We start from the raw sequence: 19,160 nt of genomic DNA, 5'->3' as shown, positions 1-19,160 counted from the left end.
GAAAGAAAGAAAATGGGAAAAAAAGAAAATGAGAGAAAAGAAAATAAAAAAATTGATTTTTTTTATGTTGTTTAAATAAAAAATAAATAAATAAAAAAAATAAGAAGAAATTTTTTTTTGTTTGGATGAAAGAAAAAAAATAAGAAAAGAAAAAATCATAACCAAATGATATTATATTAATATCTTTTTCTATATTATATATAAATTATAATATATTAATATATATAAATTATTTTTTAATAAAAAATAAATATATAATTGTATCTTTTTTATTTTTTTTTGTTTGTTTTCATCTCATAGGAGAAGAGAAAATATTTGGTTGTACAGAGGCAGAGCTTAGTTAAGACAATGGAGGCCATGGCCCCCCAAACTTTTGATAAAAAAAATTAGTAATACTTTTTCAAAAAATAAAAAATTAGTTCAATTGGTTCAAATATTTTACTATGACTTAAAATACCAAAGTTCAATCTTCATCTCTTGCTTTTATTGCATAATAATTTTTAGTTTTAAATATTCAAAACATGTTGGATTTGGACTGAACTGAATGTATTCGCATTTCGTAACTCTCTATTCAATAAGCAACATTATCTCTACCTTTGAGTTCAAATATAAAAAATTAGGTATTTTTTATTTATGTAATTTAACATTATTTTATATTTTACTATTTATTTAATTTAATTTTTTATATGATAAAAAATATTAGAATATTCAATAAGTATTGATATTATTGTATTTGTATAAATTGATAAAAAAATTCAATAAATATTATAAATTTTAATATTTGTAATTCTAACTTCTTTTTTACATATTTTAGAGGATATATATTCAAATTTTTATATAAAATAATCATGAAAAATCAAAGAATTGATGCATTTTTTAAGAAGAAAGCTAATATTCAAGAAGGAGAACATATGACTTTTACAATATCAACACATGTAGATTGTTCTTCTACTTTAATGAATCACGAAAAAAGTGAGATACAACCTCCAAAAGTTCAAAGAGTTGCATTTGATGAGTTTGACCTTAATTTTTTGGAACGAGACCCTGGAAAACGGATTTAAATTTGGCAATATCACCCAAATCAGAGAGATGAGGTTAGACGAATTTATCTTAAATGGAATTCATATCAAAAGCATATTGACAATTATTTTCTATCTTACCCCAAAATTTTGTTTCAGCTCCGCAATTGCTCATTTCACTTTTTTTTTTTGTTTCCTTTAAAACAAACACTGCATTAGGGTTAAGTTTAATTTAATGATAATTTTAGATATAATTTGATACTTGTATCATTTTTACGTTGTTAATTTTTGTTTTTTTTATTAAATCTAGAATTATATTATGTTTTTTATCCAAAAAATATTTTCTATTAATTAATTTAAATATAACTTTTAAAAAAATTATAAACACATGATATTAAAACAAGATCATAACTTTTAATGTAAAATTTCTTTTTATTTGTTAATGTATATATACCTAAGAACAATCATTAACAATATTTAATTTAATGAAAAATAGATAGTCATATTTTAATACAAAAATGATATTTATATACTAAAATCAATTATTATATATTTGCATATAAATGTGTTATTTAATTATTTTTAATATATTTTATATTTTAATATATATTTTATACTAGTAGCTGATTTTGATAATTAATTTTGATATACACCTAACATAATTGATTTTAATAATGTCACTTATTTTCTCTACAAATTTATGCAAATATATACTACAAAGTGTTTGTGTGAAGTATTATGAAAAATAAAGTTGACATGATCATTTTTCCATTTAATGTAATAATATGTAGTTAGTAACATCATTTTTGTAAAGCAGTTTGCATTTTATTTTGCTTCTCATATAGTTATACCAATTGTTCCACCACTTTTTATTATTACATAAATGTCTTTCTACCAATATTTCATTGATCTCTTCCTCCATGATACAATAATTAAATTTCTCTGTTACATGTGAAGCATCTTTAAGTTATATATTGTCAATAATGTATTTATGTACAGACTGCAGAACATTGGTGCTACCACCAAACCCCCACAAAAAAACCTACAAACTACCGAATAATGGGTGCTCTTACTTTCCTACTATCTTTGCATTGCAACATAAAATAGTCATCCCTATTCCCTAATTATGTCCATTTCTATGGATTCTTTTGATTGCCAATTGGAAGGGAATATATAAGGCCCTCTGCTTATTGTTTTAGGGGTAGCAACTCAAGAATTTCTTATTCTCTTATCATGCTTTGCTTGCTACCTCTGTGGAAACAAATACCTCTTCTGGTTTAACTTTTATCTTGACTGGATTCCCTAGCTTTGATTTATCTTCCATTCTTGCAATTTCTAAAGCTTTTGCACATACAGGAAAACTTTGATCATCCCATGACTCCAAAATCACACCGGAACCTATGCATTTTCTTCCCTCATAGAAGGCCGCAAATTGCCCAGCTGCTAGGCCTTGATCATCTTCAGATAACCGGACAACAGCAATGCTTTCTTGGCCATCCTCTCCTACTTCCATTTCGAAACTACAATCGTAGAATCCCGGACCGTGTCTCACCTGAAATGGTTCAAGATAACAGAACTTACAGTACTATACACAGAACGAAAATGTTTCTAGTTTCTCCCAACAGGGAAGAAAAACTGAAATTCGAGAACTCCTCACCTTGCATTGAAGCTGACTTGTCTGGGTTGCAGGCAGCCCACTCAACCATTTTAAAGAGCTTACACGAAATAGGCGCCTTCTTTTGTCAAAGGAAAAGTAATTTCTTGACACAAAGACTACATTGTTTTTAATATCCTTTTCAACAACATACCTGCACGAGAAGAAAAGTGGGATAAGAAACTTTACAAGGAGGCAAAAAGTGATACTTTAGACTAGGATAAATATACAATGAAAACAAATTTTAAAATGAATCTAGGTGGAGAAACTTATTGAAGAGCAAAAGCTTGATCCCTTTCACAAAAATTATCAAAAGTTCAAAAACCTCCCAATGTGAACTATATAGTTTAGACTTTCATACTTCTTCACCTACAATATGTGGGATCTATCTTCAGAATAAAATAAAATCTATAATTATATGATTGAAACTTTCATTAGATAGATAATACAGCTGATGCCAAAAAGAAATATATAGGGAACAAACCATGGGCCCCCAGGTAGACGTAAACCCTGGCGCTGGCCAATAGTATAAAACCAGAATCCCCGATGTTTGCCAAGGAAATCTCCTGTCTCAGCTTCTAGTATGATACCTTCCCTCTCCCCAATATGTCTTGCAACAAATTCACTGAACCTTATCTGTTACCCAGAAGGTAAGGACATGGTTTTGAATAAGAAAACAATTTTTGAGATTTGTTTCAAAATATTAAAATGTGAACTAATTGACAACGTAAAAGTAAATTATTCAAAATGTAAATTAACATGAATAAAATTTCAGAATCAACGTCGTCCACATTCAAATCAATTCAAAAGAATCATTAGTGATATGTAAAAGAATCTATTTCTCAAAACTTTGACATAGATATAGTGTAATGGAGCTGTTTACTTTGCATACCTTGCCCAAAAAGCATATACCTTGTGAATCCTTTCTATCCTTATTTGGAAGATCAAATTCTGTTGCCAGCCTGCGGACTTCATCCTGCAAAATTTGTGGCAGGAGACAAAAGTTAGACTTCAAATTTTATTTTTCACAATGCAGTGCTATAATTGTCTTTAATCTTTTCATTTACAAAAAAATGTTAGCATGCCCGAAATGATAAAAAATGTTAACTAAACAGAACAAAATAACTTCTTGGACCTTTCATAAGTGGTTAGTGCAAAACAGCATACAATTTTCAAACTCAAATTACAATTCAGGGCACTACAAAAGTAACAAGTATTTTCTGAATGCATACAGCCGATTAGTCATGCTAGACCATCATAAAAGTGACAACATAATGCACAAAAATAAAGCATTGTAACTGGTACAAGTCAGTCACAACAAACCTTGGAAATACACCCAAGAGGAAAAAGAAGTTGCTTCAGCTGGGACTGTGAGAGGTGTGAAAGGAAATACGTTTGATCTTTCACCTAAAATTTTAAAACCACGTAAGAAACCAACTGCTAACAAAAATATTTACCTGAGTAATAAACGAGAAAGCAAACACTTAATAGGACTTCTAAAAAAATTTAAGTTAATCTGTCTAAATTCTTCACAGAAAGCTGACTATGTATATCACCTATAAACCTGAAATGCAAACAAGATCAGGTAATGATAATGGTATATACATCTCATATGGGTACCATGTCTTGTGACAGCTCCAGAACAGAAGGTTCCTCCATTTGATCTGCACATGGGTGGATAACATTTGCATAATGTCCGGAGGCAACATAGTCAAATCCCATACCACTTATTGCATCCAAAAATGCACCTGAAAAACTAATGTTTGATTAACGAAATAGTACACAGAATAAACCATGGCAGTGGATTCGTTCATCACATGTAATTCAACGCGCACCAAATTTTATTCTTGTGTTACAGAGAACATCCGGATTAGGAGTTCGGCCACAACGATACTCTTCAATGAGGTAAGAAACCTGATATGCAGCATGTGTGCATCTTAATTAGAATCACTCAATTATTTTAATAGTCTAATTACACGAATGTGCTATAATTTGATGTTTGACAGCTTGGGTGAAACTGAGTAAAGAATAGACAAAAACAAGTTCAAGAGAGGGGTTAATTTCATCATACCACATTGTTCCAGTATTCATCGGTCAAATGCACAACTTCTAATGGCACCTCAACCTGTAATAAAACTCGTTTGCATTATACATAAGCAACAATGAGCTCTTTCTTTTGAGTAGTGAACAAGGAAAGAAATTAACCTGATTACAAACAGCTTTGGCATACTTCAAATCCTCTTCCCAGGGGCACTCTGACCAAAAGTTCTCAAAATCTTCCTACAGATAAAAGCCACGTGTCAGAACCAATCTAACCAAGTGTGTTGGGAATGGTTGGATTAAAATGCAGTTATGTTAACTAACTACATGCAAGCATATACTAGGTCAAATCATGTCATGAACACTCAGTTGTGAGAATTTAATGAGGGATTAGAGTTTGGAGGGAGCAGTACTTGGAACCAAATCTTGAGGTAGAAGGCGGTGCAGGAATGGCCGGCAGCGTGGAGGAGCCGGAGGGCGACGCTGCTGTCAACACCGCCGCTGAGAAGTACTGCGACTCGGAGGTGCTTGTGAGGCATGGAGCAGCGGAGATAAGGTTGGAGATCAACATGGAAGGAGGAGGAAGAGGAGTCACTGGGAGCAAGTGTCGCGGAGGCGGACAGAGGAGAGAGGAGGTTTGAGGTGGGGAAGCGGAGGAGACGTGGGCGGCGAGGGAATCGAAGTGTTGGGAGAGGAAGAGAAGCCATTGGCTTCCAGCAGCTCCATCGCACCGCCACTCTCAGCATCATACCCTCCTTCACCTTCTTTGCAGCTCGAAAACGGAAAATAAAAAGAGAGAAGAAAATTTCAATTTCATGTTGCTTTGTTGTTGCCCTACCCTACCACCAATATCAATTGTTTTACCTGCATTTATTTGCCTTTTGCTACCGAAACAAATCAAACAATCAATCAATTTCGCTCTCCGTGACATAACATAAAGGTGTTTGAGTAAACACTCAAATTTGGTCTTAAAAATAAGAACATAAAACACCCACGTGAATTGCAATAAACTCAACCAAGAGCATAGTTGTCAGAAGTCAGAACCAAACCAGTTATCAAACCAATCAGGCTACTGATTCACTGGTTGAACCGGTGACTTGGTCCCACGTAAATAAAAATATAAAATAGTCAATAACTTAATATTAAAATTTGAATTAGTCAGCTACAATGGCATCTTAATTTAACAACAATCAAGTCTCAATTAGTTAGTACTACAATAGTATCTTAGTTTAACACACGAGTAACAATTCATGAATTATATCTAAGAAATAATTCAGCAATTCGGAAATTCAGCAATGCATAAACTAATTCAGAACTGATTCAAAACCAATCCAAAACCAATTCAATCTAATTCAGCAATTTAAAACCAATTCAACATTTCAACTCTGCCAAGAAGCCAAAACTGAATGAAGAACTATGCAATAGCTTGAGGAACAAATAATAGCAAAGGAACCCTTTGAGAAAACAGAATGAAAACCAATAATCTATTGTAATCTGAATATACCTCTTCATTAGTATAACAAAAAAAAAGTGTATACAAAAGCAATGATCTATATCTCTCTCTTTAGAACCTGATGACTCATAGCTATTTATACATGTACTGCAAAATTAGTATGCAAACCAATAACCAACTTGAGAACACCAATCCTAACTAACCAATCTTGAGTCTTCTTGACTTCTTTCTTTAATATCTTTGCTATCTTTATTTATACCTTCAATAAATTCAACCATTGCCTTAGTTATTTCTAATCAGCTCATAAACCAATCAACAATAAAATTCACAGCAATAACACAAGAAATTTCAGCAATTCAGCAAATTCAGAAATTCAGTAATTCATAAACAAAGTTCGGAAACCAATTCAACTAATTCAGCCATTCAAAACCAATTCAACATTTCAACTCGACCCTGCCATATTTATTTCTAATCAGCTCATCAACCAATCAACAATAAAATTCACAGCAATAACACAAGAAATTTCACGGGAAAAAAAAAAACTGAAAAAACAAGTAAATGCTCACGGCAGGAAAGAGAGTGGAGCAGTAGAGCACACCACGAAGAGTGCTCACGGCAGGGAAGCAATGGAGCACACCAGGGACGCAGGCGGCCGGAGGAGGAGACGCGAGATGCGAGCGGAGGAGAGCTGGTGGATCCGGCGAAGGCGCGGCGACGGAGGTGAGTGTGCGGTGGCGCCGTGGCGGTGAACCGAGGTGACAGAGACAGAGTTGGGGTGGCTGCCGATTTGGAAGGTGGATTCAGCCGTTCGGTTCTTCAGGAGGACAGGAAGGACGAAGTCACGAAGGAGAATGGGTGAGAGTAACAAGGTTGAAGCTGAAGCTTGAAGGAGACAAGGATGGGGGAGAGTCTCAGTCTCTCTGAACTCTGAAGGGAAGGAGAATGGGGGAGTAGTGAGCTAGGCTTTCGTTTGGGGATGGGGTTTCTTTTTTTTTATTTTTTTAGTTTGAACCGGTCCAGATTTTAAAATTCGACCGGTTCGCCAATTTTCTACCAAACCGACCAATTCAAACCAGTTCTTACCGGTTTTATTTTTTATCCGGTCGTATGCATCATCCGGACCGAGCCGGTTCAGCAATTTTCCAGTCCGACCGAGTAATTCGATCCGATTTTGACAATTATGACCAAGAGCGTAAAAAGAAATTGCTGTACATTTTTATTTTATTTTAGTTACTAATTTTCAATCTGGTAAATAAATCTATGATAACATTAACAAGCTGAATGCATCAACACACAGCTCATATTTTACGAGTAAATAGACATCTATTAGCAGAGACCATTAATACGTTGCACTCCAAAATCAGCATTGTTAAAACTAATTTACACACTCTGATAATGTATTGACAATATTTTCGGTCTAAGCAATTACACCAATCTAACAACTCGGTAAAATTTTGATTTACATGGAAAATTAAAATATCAACATTTTACACACACAATTCAAAACTAGAAATGGACACTGCAATAAAAAAGACATAAGAAAAATTAAAACTACACAAACTGTCTTCCTTCCTAGTCATGCCTCCAAATACCAGAGGGAATAACTAAGCTCTACTAAAACCGCCGATTAAAATGGCCTCCTAGGTTTTCGTATGGTAACAAACTGTGTAATTGGGTCAGCTCATGCCAGAACCATGGCATATCAACTCCACCATGTTCGAGAGGGGTTTAAAGATCACAAGACCATGTTCATTAATTCCACAAGGAACTGAGTTTGGCTGCAAGTTTAGCACTCTTGTAATCGTCCCTAAGCTGAACAAATCTGGTAGACAAAAAGAAAAATGAATTGTATCAGAAAACATGAGCAACCAGCAAGTTATTATGGATATAAGATGATAAACAGAAGTATTAACAGTTCCAACATATACCTTTGTGCATCCTTGCGAATGCTAGGTGTACCCTCAAACAAACTTGCAAGGCTCTCCGGAGCAACAATAAAGACATTGGCCATTCTATACAAATGTTCAGAAAAAGTTACAGAAATGACAAGATAATGGCAGAAATCTAAAAATCATTGCATATCTTGTGCACTTACATGCCCAACAACTCAAATTTCTCATCAACAGAAGGAGCATTGAAACTACGCACAAAATCTCCATAATCAGTGATGTCGCGCTTCAGTCGCAATCCCCCACTAGAAAGTTGGACAAACAACAATGAGAATGATCCCATAAAATGTTTTAGTGACAAAAATGAAGATCCTGAAGTACAGTTGGAGTGCCAAATGAGAAATTGCAGATAACATCAGTTGCTTACACAACATACTAAATTGATGTGGATAGACCAAGAGATAAAACATTGTAGGGAAAATTATAAACGCGGAGGACCTCTATCATAGATGAAGATTTTTATGTCATTGCAGTGTGCCCATTGCAACAAACTACATGGATCAGGGAATACAAGACAGAGGCCAATTACCTTGGATTAAACGTAAACTTTTGCCAATGGTTTAGCAACACCTTGTGCAAGCGATTTCCCTACAGTGATATATCAATGCAATTAGGAAAACGGTATGAAACTAAGAAACCAAAACCAAATCAGTACATCTCGCAATTTAACTACCTAAGAGAGCATGGTTAGCATTAAATTCAAGGTAGTTAGACATTCTTCAGATACAGCAAATGACTCAGTTAGGACCCTACTTCATTGGCAAAACACTGACTAATGACAGAAATATAAAAAAAATAAGAAATATATAAAGAAGTACATAATCTAAAGGATTTGTGTTTCTATAAGTATCATACTGTTTCATTCAGGGAACAGACATAAAACACATACCAACTCAGTCAGGAATGCTTGCTTGTTAAGACCTTCTAGAGCTGTGAATGCGGACTCCAGCACACGAGAAAGATAAGCCACAACCCTAACAAAGAACCAAATATACTTATTAGTAATAGAAACTTCGGGAAACAGATTTTGACTGATAATTTTATCACTCTAATGCATTATTTGACATAAAATAGAATAAACAGCAAGTCATTTTCTATCAAAATAATAATAGGAACAATAATCAGAGTCATCTACATTATACAAAGAATTTAAAACTGGTCTCCTAGATAACATTGAAACCTATGCTCTGGTAACCTATGTAAAACTGCTATGAAACCAAAGAGGACAGGAAAGATCAGGAACCACTCTGATCATCCCTTTAAAAATGGAAGCTTAGAAACTGATGGATTGACATTAAAGATATAGTTTGACGTTTTCCTTCGTCATTGTAATCCCATACTTAATATATGTAGTATTTTTTCTACAAATCCAAATTGGAGCTTAACGCCTTAAGACTCTCTCTTCAATAAATAAATATATATATATATATATTCAAATTTAAATGTTCAGTAAAAGAAAATAATTGAGAAACTATCAGTCCAATAATACAAATAACATTATCAATACCGCTAAAAAATATAACAGAAAATATACTTGGGTCTTCAAGTTATATCCACCTTGTGCAGGCATTGGTTGCCCGGTGATCAGGAACCAGATTATCATCAGATGTTCGATAGTCTGTTGCCTTTTGCTCAGCTGAGAGTAATCGCTCCACCTATCCATGGTTTAAAGTGGAACATTTATGATTTTAGATATTATAATTCCAGCTTTATATTATAGCAAAAAGAAAGCACGAAAAATTTAACCACCAAAATCTCAGCATTAAATTGTAGGATAGGTCGCAAAAGACTGTTCATGACAAACTACAGTCAGGCACAACTAACCTCGGCCATGACAGTTTCAATGCACTGTTGTAGTCCTTTGTAAGCAGCAGCCTCTGCACTGGACATTGCTGTTGCCATTTCTTCACAAGAAGCAGCATGTGCACCATCCACGGGAAGTAGAAGCCGGGATATAGAATTTGCAAAATACTGTAGTAGATAAGCAATCAATTCAGTTTGAGGTTTTCTTACTGTTAACCCAATATATATATATATATATATATATATAAAAGAAAAAGTCTTCTTAAATTACTTGTTGAATAATAGCTACACTGCTTCCAGAACGTTGTACAGCAACCATGAATGATCTGAAACTGCTTTCTCCAGCTGCAGCGGCAGCCTCAGCCTGCATATCGACAAGTAAATTCAATATGTTTTCTTAAAACACCTTCATATCTTATACAGCATTGGAAGCAAAAAATTCAATCATAAGCATGCAAAGGCTCTTGAAGTTACAGCAGATGCAGCTGCAGCAGCCACTCTACGGCTCACACTTGTACCCAGCACAAATCTTTCCCGTAAATTAGCTGCCTCAGTCAGGCTGTCTCTAGCTCGTTCAAGCCCATCCGCAATATATTGACTGACCTGTAAAATGAATAAAGACAGACCAGAAAATACTGAGCTCCAGTAAATAAAATGTACCAAATGTTTGCATTCTGACAAATTGTGAAGCTACCAACTTACTTGATCTAGTAAACATGTAAACACGGCTTTAACATGGGTTGCAAGTGTGGCAGGCTGCAAAAGAACAGAAGATTCAGCATTCCATTACACTGCTTTTACTCGGTAAAAGGTTCTTACAACAGTTATCCCAAGTGAGTACTATGTTGAGTTTCATAAAGGACACTTTTGGAAGAAAAATACCCCAAAATGGAATCACAGAAAAGTTACCTGGGAACAGAAGAGATTGCATCTTGATATGGCTTCTTCATTCCAACGGACAAACTCTGTCACAACAGTGACAGATATTTGTTGCTGAGATGAAGCAGCAGCCACTGATGCTCCTTTTGAGCGTCCAAGTGACCCAGATGAATCAGAAATCTGGCCTTCCGCTCGCAATTCCTCCATCTGCATTGCATTAACCCATCTAAAGCGTTGCCAACCAGATCCAATTTTGAAACGAAAAGAACTTAAAACAATTACCAACCTTCACTTTATATAATTGTCTAAGAGCTGCCTGCTCATATTCAAGATATTCATCTTTGTGACTAGAAAACAGGGACTCTGTCAGACCTGATCCACATCAAGTTTCTTTGTAAGTAACCTAAATATTTTAATATTCCAAGTCCAGTGCTAATCATGCTCAACCAAAGAACTTATTGACACACTTTTAAAACTGTTACAGTCAAATATTAATAGGAAAAATAATACAAGAATGAGGCATGTACTGAATACTAATACAAATAAGATCGTTGTGATAAAAGTAAAACTAAGTCGGAAAAAAAAGCTATACTTGAGAATTGCCATAAGCCAAAATTGAGTACTTGGAAATCCTAGAATGAATTGAATACAAAAATGAGTACTGAGGTTGCTAATAAAAATGAGACCATGAGGCAAAAGTTCCTGCTAAACCAATCAGTTGAGTAGAAAATTCCAATATGAAAGCATTCTCAAATTTTGGCCAAATAACAAATTATATTACAAGAAGAGGACCAACCTTGATGATTCATGAAAATCAATTGGTGACATGTCTTGCTATAATTGCATTAATTAGTTCTTAAATATTACTAGGAAATACATCTAGTAGTATAAGGGGTGGCAAACACCCAAAAAATATTTGAGTACCATCGGAATCTATGCTCCAAATTTGTTTCTTAGAGATGGGTTATTGTCAATGCAGAGAAATAAGGTACTCATGGAAGTATTGGTGTTGTAAAGTTAACTTTATTACCCTCGACATCCAAGTCACCACATCCCACAGTCCGTAGATCTGTCGCAAGTTCTCGAGTCTTTTCATATGCCACTGCCAGCATTCTAAGATACTGAAACACAAAGCACATAAAGATCAGCCTGCTCTAAAGCTGACTCTATGATAATAATGAAAGCATGAGGTTAGTTGTACTCACTAATAGCAGCCCACCTTCCCCCATGGAAGGTAAATTCACAAGAGACGGTTTCATTAAGAGTTTGTCCAGAAGAGCTGTGATTCGCTGCTCTAAAACTCGCTGCATATAGGATCAGAAGGAAATAAATTAACGAACAATACCAGTTTGCCTTGAGAACAACCAAACTATGCAATGTCTATAAAGCCACAGCATTCATTGAAGACCATATTCTTATCTTTGATACCTGAACTAAAATCGACATAACTTCACTTGGAGAAGGGAATACAGCAGTTATTGTTGCTGCCTCTTTTCTAACGGTATCTGCAACAAATTACTATGCATCACCAATCTTATCAATAAATTACTACTTTACTAACAAAACATTACACTTCAAACCTGTGATTTCTTTATACAAAGACGAAAGCCCAGAAGCAACATCACTAGGACTAGCCTGTACAGCCTGGTCACCAAGAACCAGCCTAGTGTCTGCATTCATTACTTCCACATCAATAAACATCGGACGTGTTGCCACATAATGTTGCATCGCACTTGTGCCCCTATTGAACTGCATTGAAAAGTTTATTTAGTGAAAAAGACAGTCAATTATAAAAGAAACATTATTGAAACAAAATTGATAAATCACTCAATGAACTTGAGCTAGTGAGTTATATTACCTACACTATAAGCAACCTAGACGGCGTATATAGGAAACAGAAACATCTGAAAGCAACCTTTCAAACAACTAATTTTTACAAATCATAAGTTGAAGCTTTGTTCTGTGTATATAATATAATCATACATTTGGATTTGGACTAGAACAGAAATTTACCCAAGACAAAAGATTTGATTTATTGTATGGTGTAATTATATATATCAGTGTTGAACATGTCCATTCACTAACTCTCTCAAGGATCTTTATTAAGAACTAGGCCAAATGCCAAATATGATCTAACAAAATAATTCCACCTGGTTTCGGTCAGCAACCTCATAAAATTTACGAACAAAAAAGTACAAAGGTAAAAGGTCAAAGAACAACACTGTCTAAGCAATGTACAGATAAATACAACGTTATTCTCAAATTGATCACTTGATAATGCAATTTACATTAAGCACTTTAGCTTATGCAGTCAATGAATGATGTGGGGAACTTTGGCACCAGATATATGAAGGTGGAGATTGGAGAACAGGAATAGCAAACTATTCTCATAACAAAATGAGATAAACTGAGATAAATGTTATGCTTCTTCTAGGAGGAAGTCAAGTACCATTTCTGTCTGGTTTTATCAGCCGGATATGAAGGGTTAAGCAAGGAGACACATGGAAGGGTGAAATCAGCTACAGCAAAACATTATTACCTGAGACAAAATTTTGGCACATTCCGCCATTGTAGTCAATTCTCTTTTCTGTGATGCAGAATCAAACCGAGAAATCAATCTATTCTCCAATTCTGCAGAAATAGAAAAGGAATCATGGAACGCATTAGGGCATCCAAGAGCCAAGAATTAAAACATTCATGGGTACTGCTGCTAAATATCTTGGTCTATCCATATGAAAGGTAAGCTACTCAAAATCATGTCAACCAAAGGGATAAGATTGTACTTTTATTCTTAAGACAACAAGAACTTTCTGCCCAATGGCCATGGTAAAGGGCAAAAGGTAGAATTGGGTTGATATTGAATTGTGAGTCTCAAGGGTTGGTTAATTCATTCATTATAAATATTCTAATTCCATTAAAAGGGATCAAATATTCCATGAGATCAAATCCCTTAAAATTGTTTACATTAAGATCATACTTTATTGAGAATAGATAAGAAATAATAAAATCTAAGGTCACAAAATTAAACAGGTAGGAATGGAGAGCAATAACACATAATGTGGATAGATATAATCATGTTTTAAAAATCACTTACCATTGCAATAGTCCTGCAAATTAGCAACTGCAACTTCTAATCCTCTGCTAGCAGCTGCATTTCCAACAGCTGATGAAAGTCTACCAATATCTTCCTCAGCAAATGTCCCTGGAAATGAACAGAATTAGCATCCCATTGACTTGATACGGTTTTGGCACTAAAAACGCAATCTAGGACACAAGGTTTGCCTTGGAGGATACATCTTATAGCCGTCAAACAAAAAGAAGGAACTAATTTTAGGAGTTGAGAATAGTGCTCTCTATGTCGCAATGCAACAACTTTACCAGTGCACTAAAGCTTTGGTCAAAGCATTATTTAAATAATAATAATAATAATAATAATAATAATAATAATAAATAAATAAATAAATAAAATAATAATTCTTACGTAATTTCTGGGCAATTGAAGCAGCCTCAGCAACACGACTGTCGTCAGAAAATAGAGGTGAAAGCTCCATCAGATCACCTGGGCTGCTATTGAACTCCATCAAGTACTGCAGAAATTAAATCAATCACACGTAAATTTTCCCAACATGAAATGTTGTATCACGGAATGAACAAACTAGTATTACTTTGATTAGCTCAATTGTTTGACTGGCAGTTTCACGCTGAGAATCCGCACTCTGACAAGAAATAAGAGTATAAATGAGATAAGACCTACATATAAAAACAATTTTATGTGCAAATCTGAGATAATAAACCATTTATCAAACACAAATAATGCATTGAACATCTTTCTACCTGGAGATGATCTCCAATCTTCGCAGCTGTCTGGCCTACACTTGAAATACGCGAATCCAACCTCGCAAAGCTCTCGAACAGTCCATCTACACCTTTCTCTAGCTGAAAAGAGAATCAAATACACAAACACATTTACAAAACCACAAAAGTTTAACAAATCATTCAAATTTAACCTTTCCAACAAAGTAGATGAAAAGTAAACAAAGGGAGGGAGAAAGAAAAAAGAGGGGGGGGGGGGGCACAATCCAGCTACTAAGATTACCATTTTTTTTTTCAACATAGAAATATTCCAAGGGTTGCAAATTCACATTGTTCATAAAAGAAAATATTCGGGATATACATAACATCAACAGAACAGAATGTAGAGGAACCTCGGTAAGTGTCTTTCGATGCTTATTGTCCTGAACTGCAACATCTTTCTTAAGATTGAGAAGTCTCCCATCAATCTTCATCCAAAATAACACCAATCAAATCAAATGTAACTAAGAACCTCTAGCATAATTTCTCATTTCTCAGGAAAAAAACTAAACAAACAAGCAAATTCAAAAGAAGTAAACCTGTTTGCGGAGCTCAACGAGCTCCTTACAAGAGTCTTTGAACAACGACAAGAGCTTCTCGACCTCAGGAAACAGAGGGCTGGAAGCCCCTTGCTGAGAACCAACAAACTTGTTGGTAACATGGCCATTTGGAAGAGAATCTTCCGCTTCCAAATCTTCCAATCTGAACGCCGGAAGCTGCTCATTCACTAGGTTCCCAAACAACGCATCGAACGAAAAATCGCCCTAACAATAACAACAAATCACGATCCGCCAAACGCATGTCACACGTAGAAAATCTCAGAAAATCAGCTCTACTAATAATAACACAATAACACGCTTCCGAAGCCACTATTAACCAAATTCTGAATTCACAGATATGAAATGTAAATCGAAAACAAGCTAACAACGCAAATTACACGTTTCAGAGAATCGCGATTCACCAAACACTGATTTCATATAAGCTAAAAAGGAACAAAAATTCAGCTGAAGATTCAAAACCTTGAAGTCATCGATGTCGAGAATGAGAGGGGAGGATTGAGCTGCGGGTTTCACAGGTTTAGGATCGTTCTTAGGATCTCTCATCTGAACGAATCAAAGGGAATATCTGAAAATGGAAATCGAAGAAGCTGAAGGAATGTTTGAGTCTCTGTTGTATTTTTGTTGGTTGAAGTAATCGAAGGGAGCAAAATGCAATGCGCGTGACAGTGAAAAAAAAAATGAAAGAAAAAAGAAAGTGTGTGAAAAAAGAAGCTGGTGTGATTCGTGAATGAGTGATGAATTATGAATTCAACACCACGATGTGGTAACATTTTTTATTTTTCAGCTGAAATGGATAAATAATTCGGAGTGAATTATTATTTTGGATATCAATCAAATTTTGCTTTTAAAAATAAATTATTTTCATTTTCAAAATATTGAAATTATATTTAGCCTTATATTTCGTGGGATCGAGTAGGGTGTGGCAACTTTTTTTTATGAAAGATAGGGAAATTTGAATTTACGATTTTTTAGATGAGTATAGAAAGATTACGCTATTTGAGTTATAATTTATTAGTAACTTTTTTTTAATAAAAGTATTGATCTTTTTATTTAATACATAAATAAATAATTTAATAATACCACTACCACGTGTGAATAAATTATTTGTATGATAGATTAAATTATTTTAGTAAATGATTATTTAGTTAAAGTTATATTGATTATTAGGGTTAAGTATGATTTTGGTCTAGAACGTAGAGGTCGAAAATTGGAATCGTTCCTAACTTTTTTTTGCTACAAAATGGTCCTTAAAATTTCAGTTTGTATAAAAAAAAAAAGAGATACATAAGCGGAAGGGGGAGAGAAGAGGGACTGCCATATCGCCGCACCGCTGCACCGCCGCCCTGCCGCCCTGCCATCTGCCGCACCGCATCCCACCACTATCTTCTTCTTCTTCGCCGCCTTGCCGCACTGCACCACCGCATCACCACCAGTTTCTTCTTCTTCAAATTGGATTTTTTATGAAATTTTAGATTTTTTTGTGAAATTTGAATTTGGAATATTGTTGTTGTTGAATTTGTTGATTATTGTTCAAAGTGCATGTTGTTTGAATTTTCTAATGATGATGATGAGGCCATGATGATAATGGTGGTGGTGGTGAGTTCTTGTTCAGCTTGGACTTTTGGTTGATTTTAGTTGATTTTGGAGAAAATTCTGATGAAGATGATGATAACCATGATGATACCGGTGGTGGTGGTGGTGGTTGATTTTGGGGTGAAGGGAGAAGGGTATTTTCGTCCGAGAGACGATTTTAAAACAAATTGAAAACTTTGAGGACCATTTCGTAACAAAAAAAAAAGTTAGGGACAATTCCGATTTTCAACCCCTACATTGGGAACCAAAATCGAACTTAACCCTAATTATTATATATAAATATTTAAATTAATTTTTAAAATTTTAGATTGAATATTTTAGTCCCAATAAAAATCTTTAAAAATTACTTTCAACAAATTAATTTTTTTATTATTTGCTTTTAGAAAAATTAATTTGTATTATAATAATATGTTTTGAAATTTAATTATTTTTAATATAATTATGTGGAGTTATTTATTTAACATATATTTAAAATAATGAATTGATCTTTTTAACGAAAAAAATCTTCAAAAAATTTTAAAGAATACAAATTTATTTGCCATAAAAAAGTGCCGGTTATAAAATTTCTTGGGAACATTTGAGTGTTTAATTCATAATCGAAATTCTTATAATCGGGTTTGTTAGAAGTCTATATTTTTTAAATCAACAATTAACTAACAAAGTAATAGATGGATATATAAATAAATAATTAAATTCCATAGACCGATATTAGACGATACTCGTATTAAAATAAAATGGCTAAATTGAGCAAACACCAAACTCGACTATGGTCTATTTTTTTGAAGGATAAAATCATTCTTGTATATAAAAAAAAGTGATAATTTAACTTTAATTTTTATTTTATTTTAAAATAATATAATTCTTCTATTAAAAATCGTTAAATAATAACAAAAATTAGTTTTGTTAGAATTTTATTTATAATTTGTAGGGTTTTAATTGGCTCTTTTTTTTTGGTATAGAAGTAAAAATAGTAATATACCTTAGCATTGTAATTTTTGGTATTTTTTAAAATTATGGATCCAATTTATGTACCTCAACTATTTTAATTTTTTTAACCCATATCGGACGGTTCAATTTCTGTACCTCTACAAATTAGACGGTCTAATTTTTCTACCTCTAACAAATCAAATGGTCCAATTTCTACTTCTTAATTAAACGGTTTCACATTTGACAATAACACCTTAACCGTTCACATTTCAAAAAAACACTATTACCACTCCAATATCAAAAATAAAAAGTGGTTTCAAACTTTCAAAAACTATTAAATAAGTTTATTTCTGAAAAATTCTTTCACCGTAGTGGTTTAGTGGAGAAAGACTTTGCTCAAAATTATGTTGCAAGAAAAAATATAATTGCATTACAAAAATCTTTTAAAAGAAAAAATAGCATCCAATAAGAAATTAAAGAAGAGAACATTAATATTAATGATATTGATATCAGTAATGATGTCGGTAAAGGAAACAACAATAAGTCAACGATAATAAAATATGGTTACATAATAATAATAATAATAATAATAATAATAATAATAATAATAATAATAATAATAATAATAATAGTAAAGGTAGAAATGATAATGATGAGGATGAAGTGGTGAAGAAGCTAATGATAGTAACATAATTGCCAAAATTAAACCGGTAATCGAACCGATTAAATTACTGGTTCATTAGTTCAATCGGTGGGTCATGAGTTGAGCTGATTGATTCAATTCTATGTAAGTAAAAATATAAAATAGTCAAAATTTAAAATTAAAATTTAAAATACATATATTTATTAACATTCTAAAAACACTCAAGTCTTAAATTTTAAAAATAACTAATATAAAGATAGACATAAAACTATTCAGTACTATTATAATAATATTTTAATTTGGCACAATAAAAATAACAATTCATAAATTATATCTAAAAAATAATTTAAAGTATGAGTATTTTTATATAATTAAATAATTATATATAAATTTATTTTTCTTCTCAGAATAAATAATTTTTATTTTATAATTCATTAATTAATTTGTACTTATTACATGATTCAAGTATGTGTTTAAAAATTAATATTATTAGATCATATAATTATAAATAGCAAAAGTATTTTGGGATTAATAAAAATATTTTTATTTACTTTTTAATTTATAGATGGTGTTCATACCCTGGCCCAATGATAAGGGCCCAGGTCCAACCGAAAGGCCTAACCCAATAGGATAAGCCTTACAAAATACCGACTTTCACATAAGAAGTCGGTGTCAACCACGACCTTGGTATGAAGAGGTCGGATGTGAGATCAGCTGGCAGATAAATACTCATTCAAATGAGTAACCGTCCCTAAAATCTCTCTAACCGCCTCATGAAGCCATATCTT

At 33.4% G+C, this 19,160-nt stretch overlaps 2 protein-coding genes across 3 annotated transcripts; both read right to left on the bottom strand.

Annotated features, from left to right (window-relative positions):
* Positions 1–1,884: 1,884 nt before the first annotated feature.
* Positions 1,885–6,982, bottom strand: LOC130960683 (uncharacterized). The gene is made up of 11 exons (XM_057886131.1): positions 6,733–6,982; positions 5,127–5,485; positions 4,879–4,953; positions 4,745–4,798; positions 4,509–4,587; positions 4,294–4,421; positions 3,997–4,080; positions 3,566–3,649; positions 3,158–3,309; positions 2,677–2,827; positions 1,885–2,571 (listed from the first exon to the last, which is right to left on the bottom strand). Exons 2-11 carry the CDS (start codon positions 5,460–5,462, stop codon positions 2,251–2,253), a joined length of 1,464 nt encoding a protein of 487 aa, XP_057742114.1. The 5' UTR covers positions 5,463–5,485; positions 6,733–6,982; the 3' UTR covers positions 1,885–2,250.
* Positions 6,983–7,469: 487 nt separating this feature from the next.
* LOC130960682 (exocyst complex component SEC10b) lies at positions 7,470–15,927 on the bottom strand. 2 transcript variants are annotated; one of them, XM_057886130.1, is made up of 24 exons: positions 15,669–15,927; positions 15,189–15,413; positions 15,003–15,077; positions 14,632–14,733; positions 14,463–14,513; positions 14,279–14,384; positions 13,892–13,999; positions 13,337–13,428; positions 12,378–12,546; positions 12,226–12,302; positions 12,003–12,101; positions 11,828–11,918; positions 11,084–11,169; positions 10,828–11,004; positions 10,621–10,674; positions 10,393–10,521; positions 10,190–10,282; positions 9,940–10,086; positions 9,673–9,770; positions 9,005–9,089; positions 8,645–8,703; positions 8,262–8,360; positions 8,095–8,178; positions 7,470–7,988 (listed from the first exon to the last, which is right to left on the bottom strand). In XM_057886130.1, exons 1-24 carry the CDS (start codon positions 15,750–15,752, stop codon positions 7,919–7,921), a joined length of 2,460 nt encoding a protein of 819 aa, XP_057742113.1. In that variant the 5' UTR covers positions 15,753–15,927; the 3' UTR covers positions 7,470–7,918. The 2 variants fall into 2 exon arrangements, 1 of the variants encoding a protein (XP_057742113.1); XR_009079192.1 differs by lacking the exons at positions 7,470–7,988; positions 8,095–8,178 and having other exon boundaries at positions 8,342–8,360; positions 9,650–9,770.
* Positions 15,928–19,160: the final 3,233 nt, after the last annotated feature.

Source organism: Arachis stenosperma, chromosome 2 (genome assembly GCF_014773155.1).
Source record: "Arachis stenosperma cultivar V10309 chromosome 2, arast.V10309.gnm1.PFL2, whole genome shotgun sequence".
NCBI classification, from domain to species: Eukaryota; Viridiplantae; Streptophyta; class Magnoliopsida; order Fabales; family Fabaceae; genus Arachis; species Arachis stenosperma.
This window is presented reverse-complemented; position numbering and strand designations above follow the sequence as displayed.

Bases quoted from the DNA above. Each gene is read 5' to 3' on its own strand.
- LOC130960683 (XM_057886131.1), bottom strand. From the start codon at position 5,462: ATGATGCTGAGAGTGGCGGTGCGATGGAGCTGCTGGAAGCCAATGGCT. The intron at 4,954-5,126 runs GTACTGCTCCCT...TTTTATCTGTAG, and splicing joins ACCTCAAGATTTGGTTCCAA to GAAGATTTTGAGAACTTTTG. The intron at 4,081-4,293 runs GTACCCATATGA...TTAAAATTTTAG, and splicing joins TGGAGCTGTCACAAGACATG to GTGAAAGATCAAACGTATTT.
- LOC130960682 (XM_057886130.1), bottom strand. From the start codon at position 15,752: ATGAGAGATCCTAAGAACGATCCTAAACCTGTGAAACCCGCAGCTCAA. The intron at 14,514-14,631 runs GTAGAAAGATGT...ATTTCTTGTCAG, and splicing joins AGATTGGAGATCATCTCCAG to AGTGCGGATTCTCAGCGTGA. The intron at 8,361-8,644 runs GTAATTGGCCTC...CCAACTTTCTAG, and splicing joins AAGTTTACGTTTAATCCAAG to TGGGGGATTGCGACTGAAGC.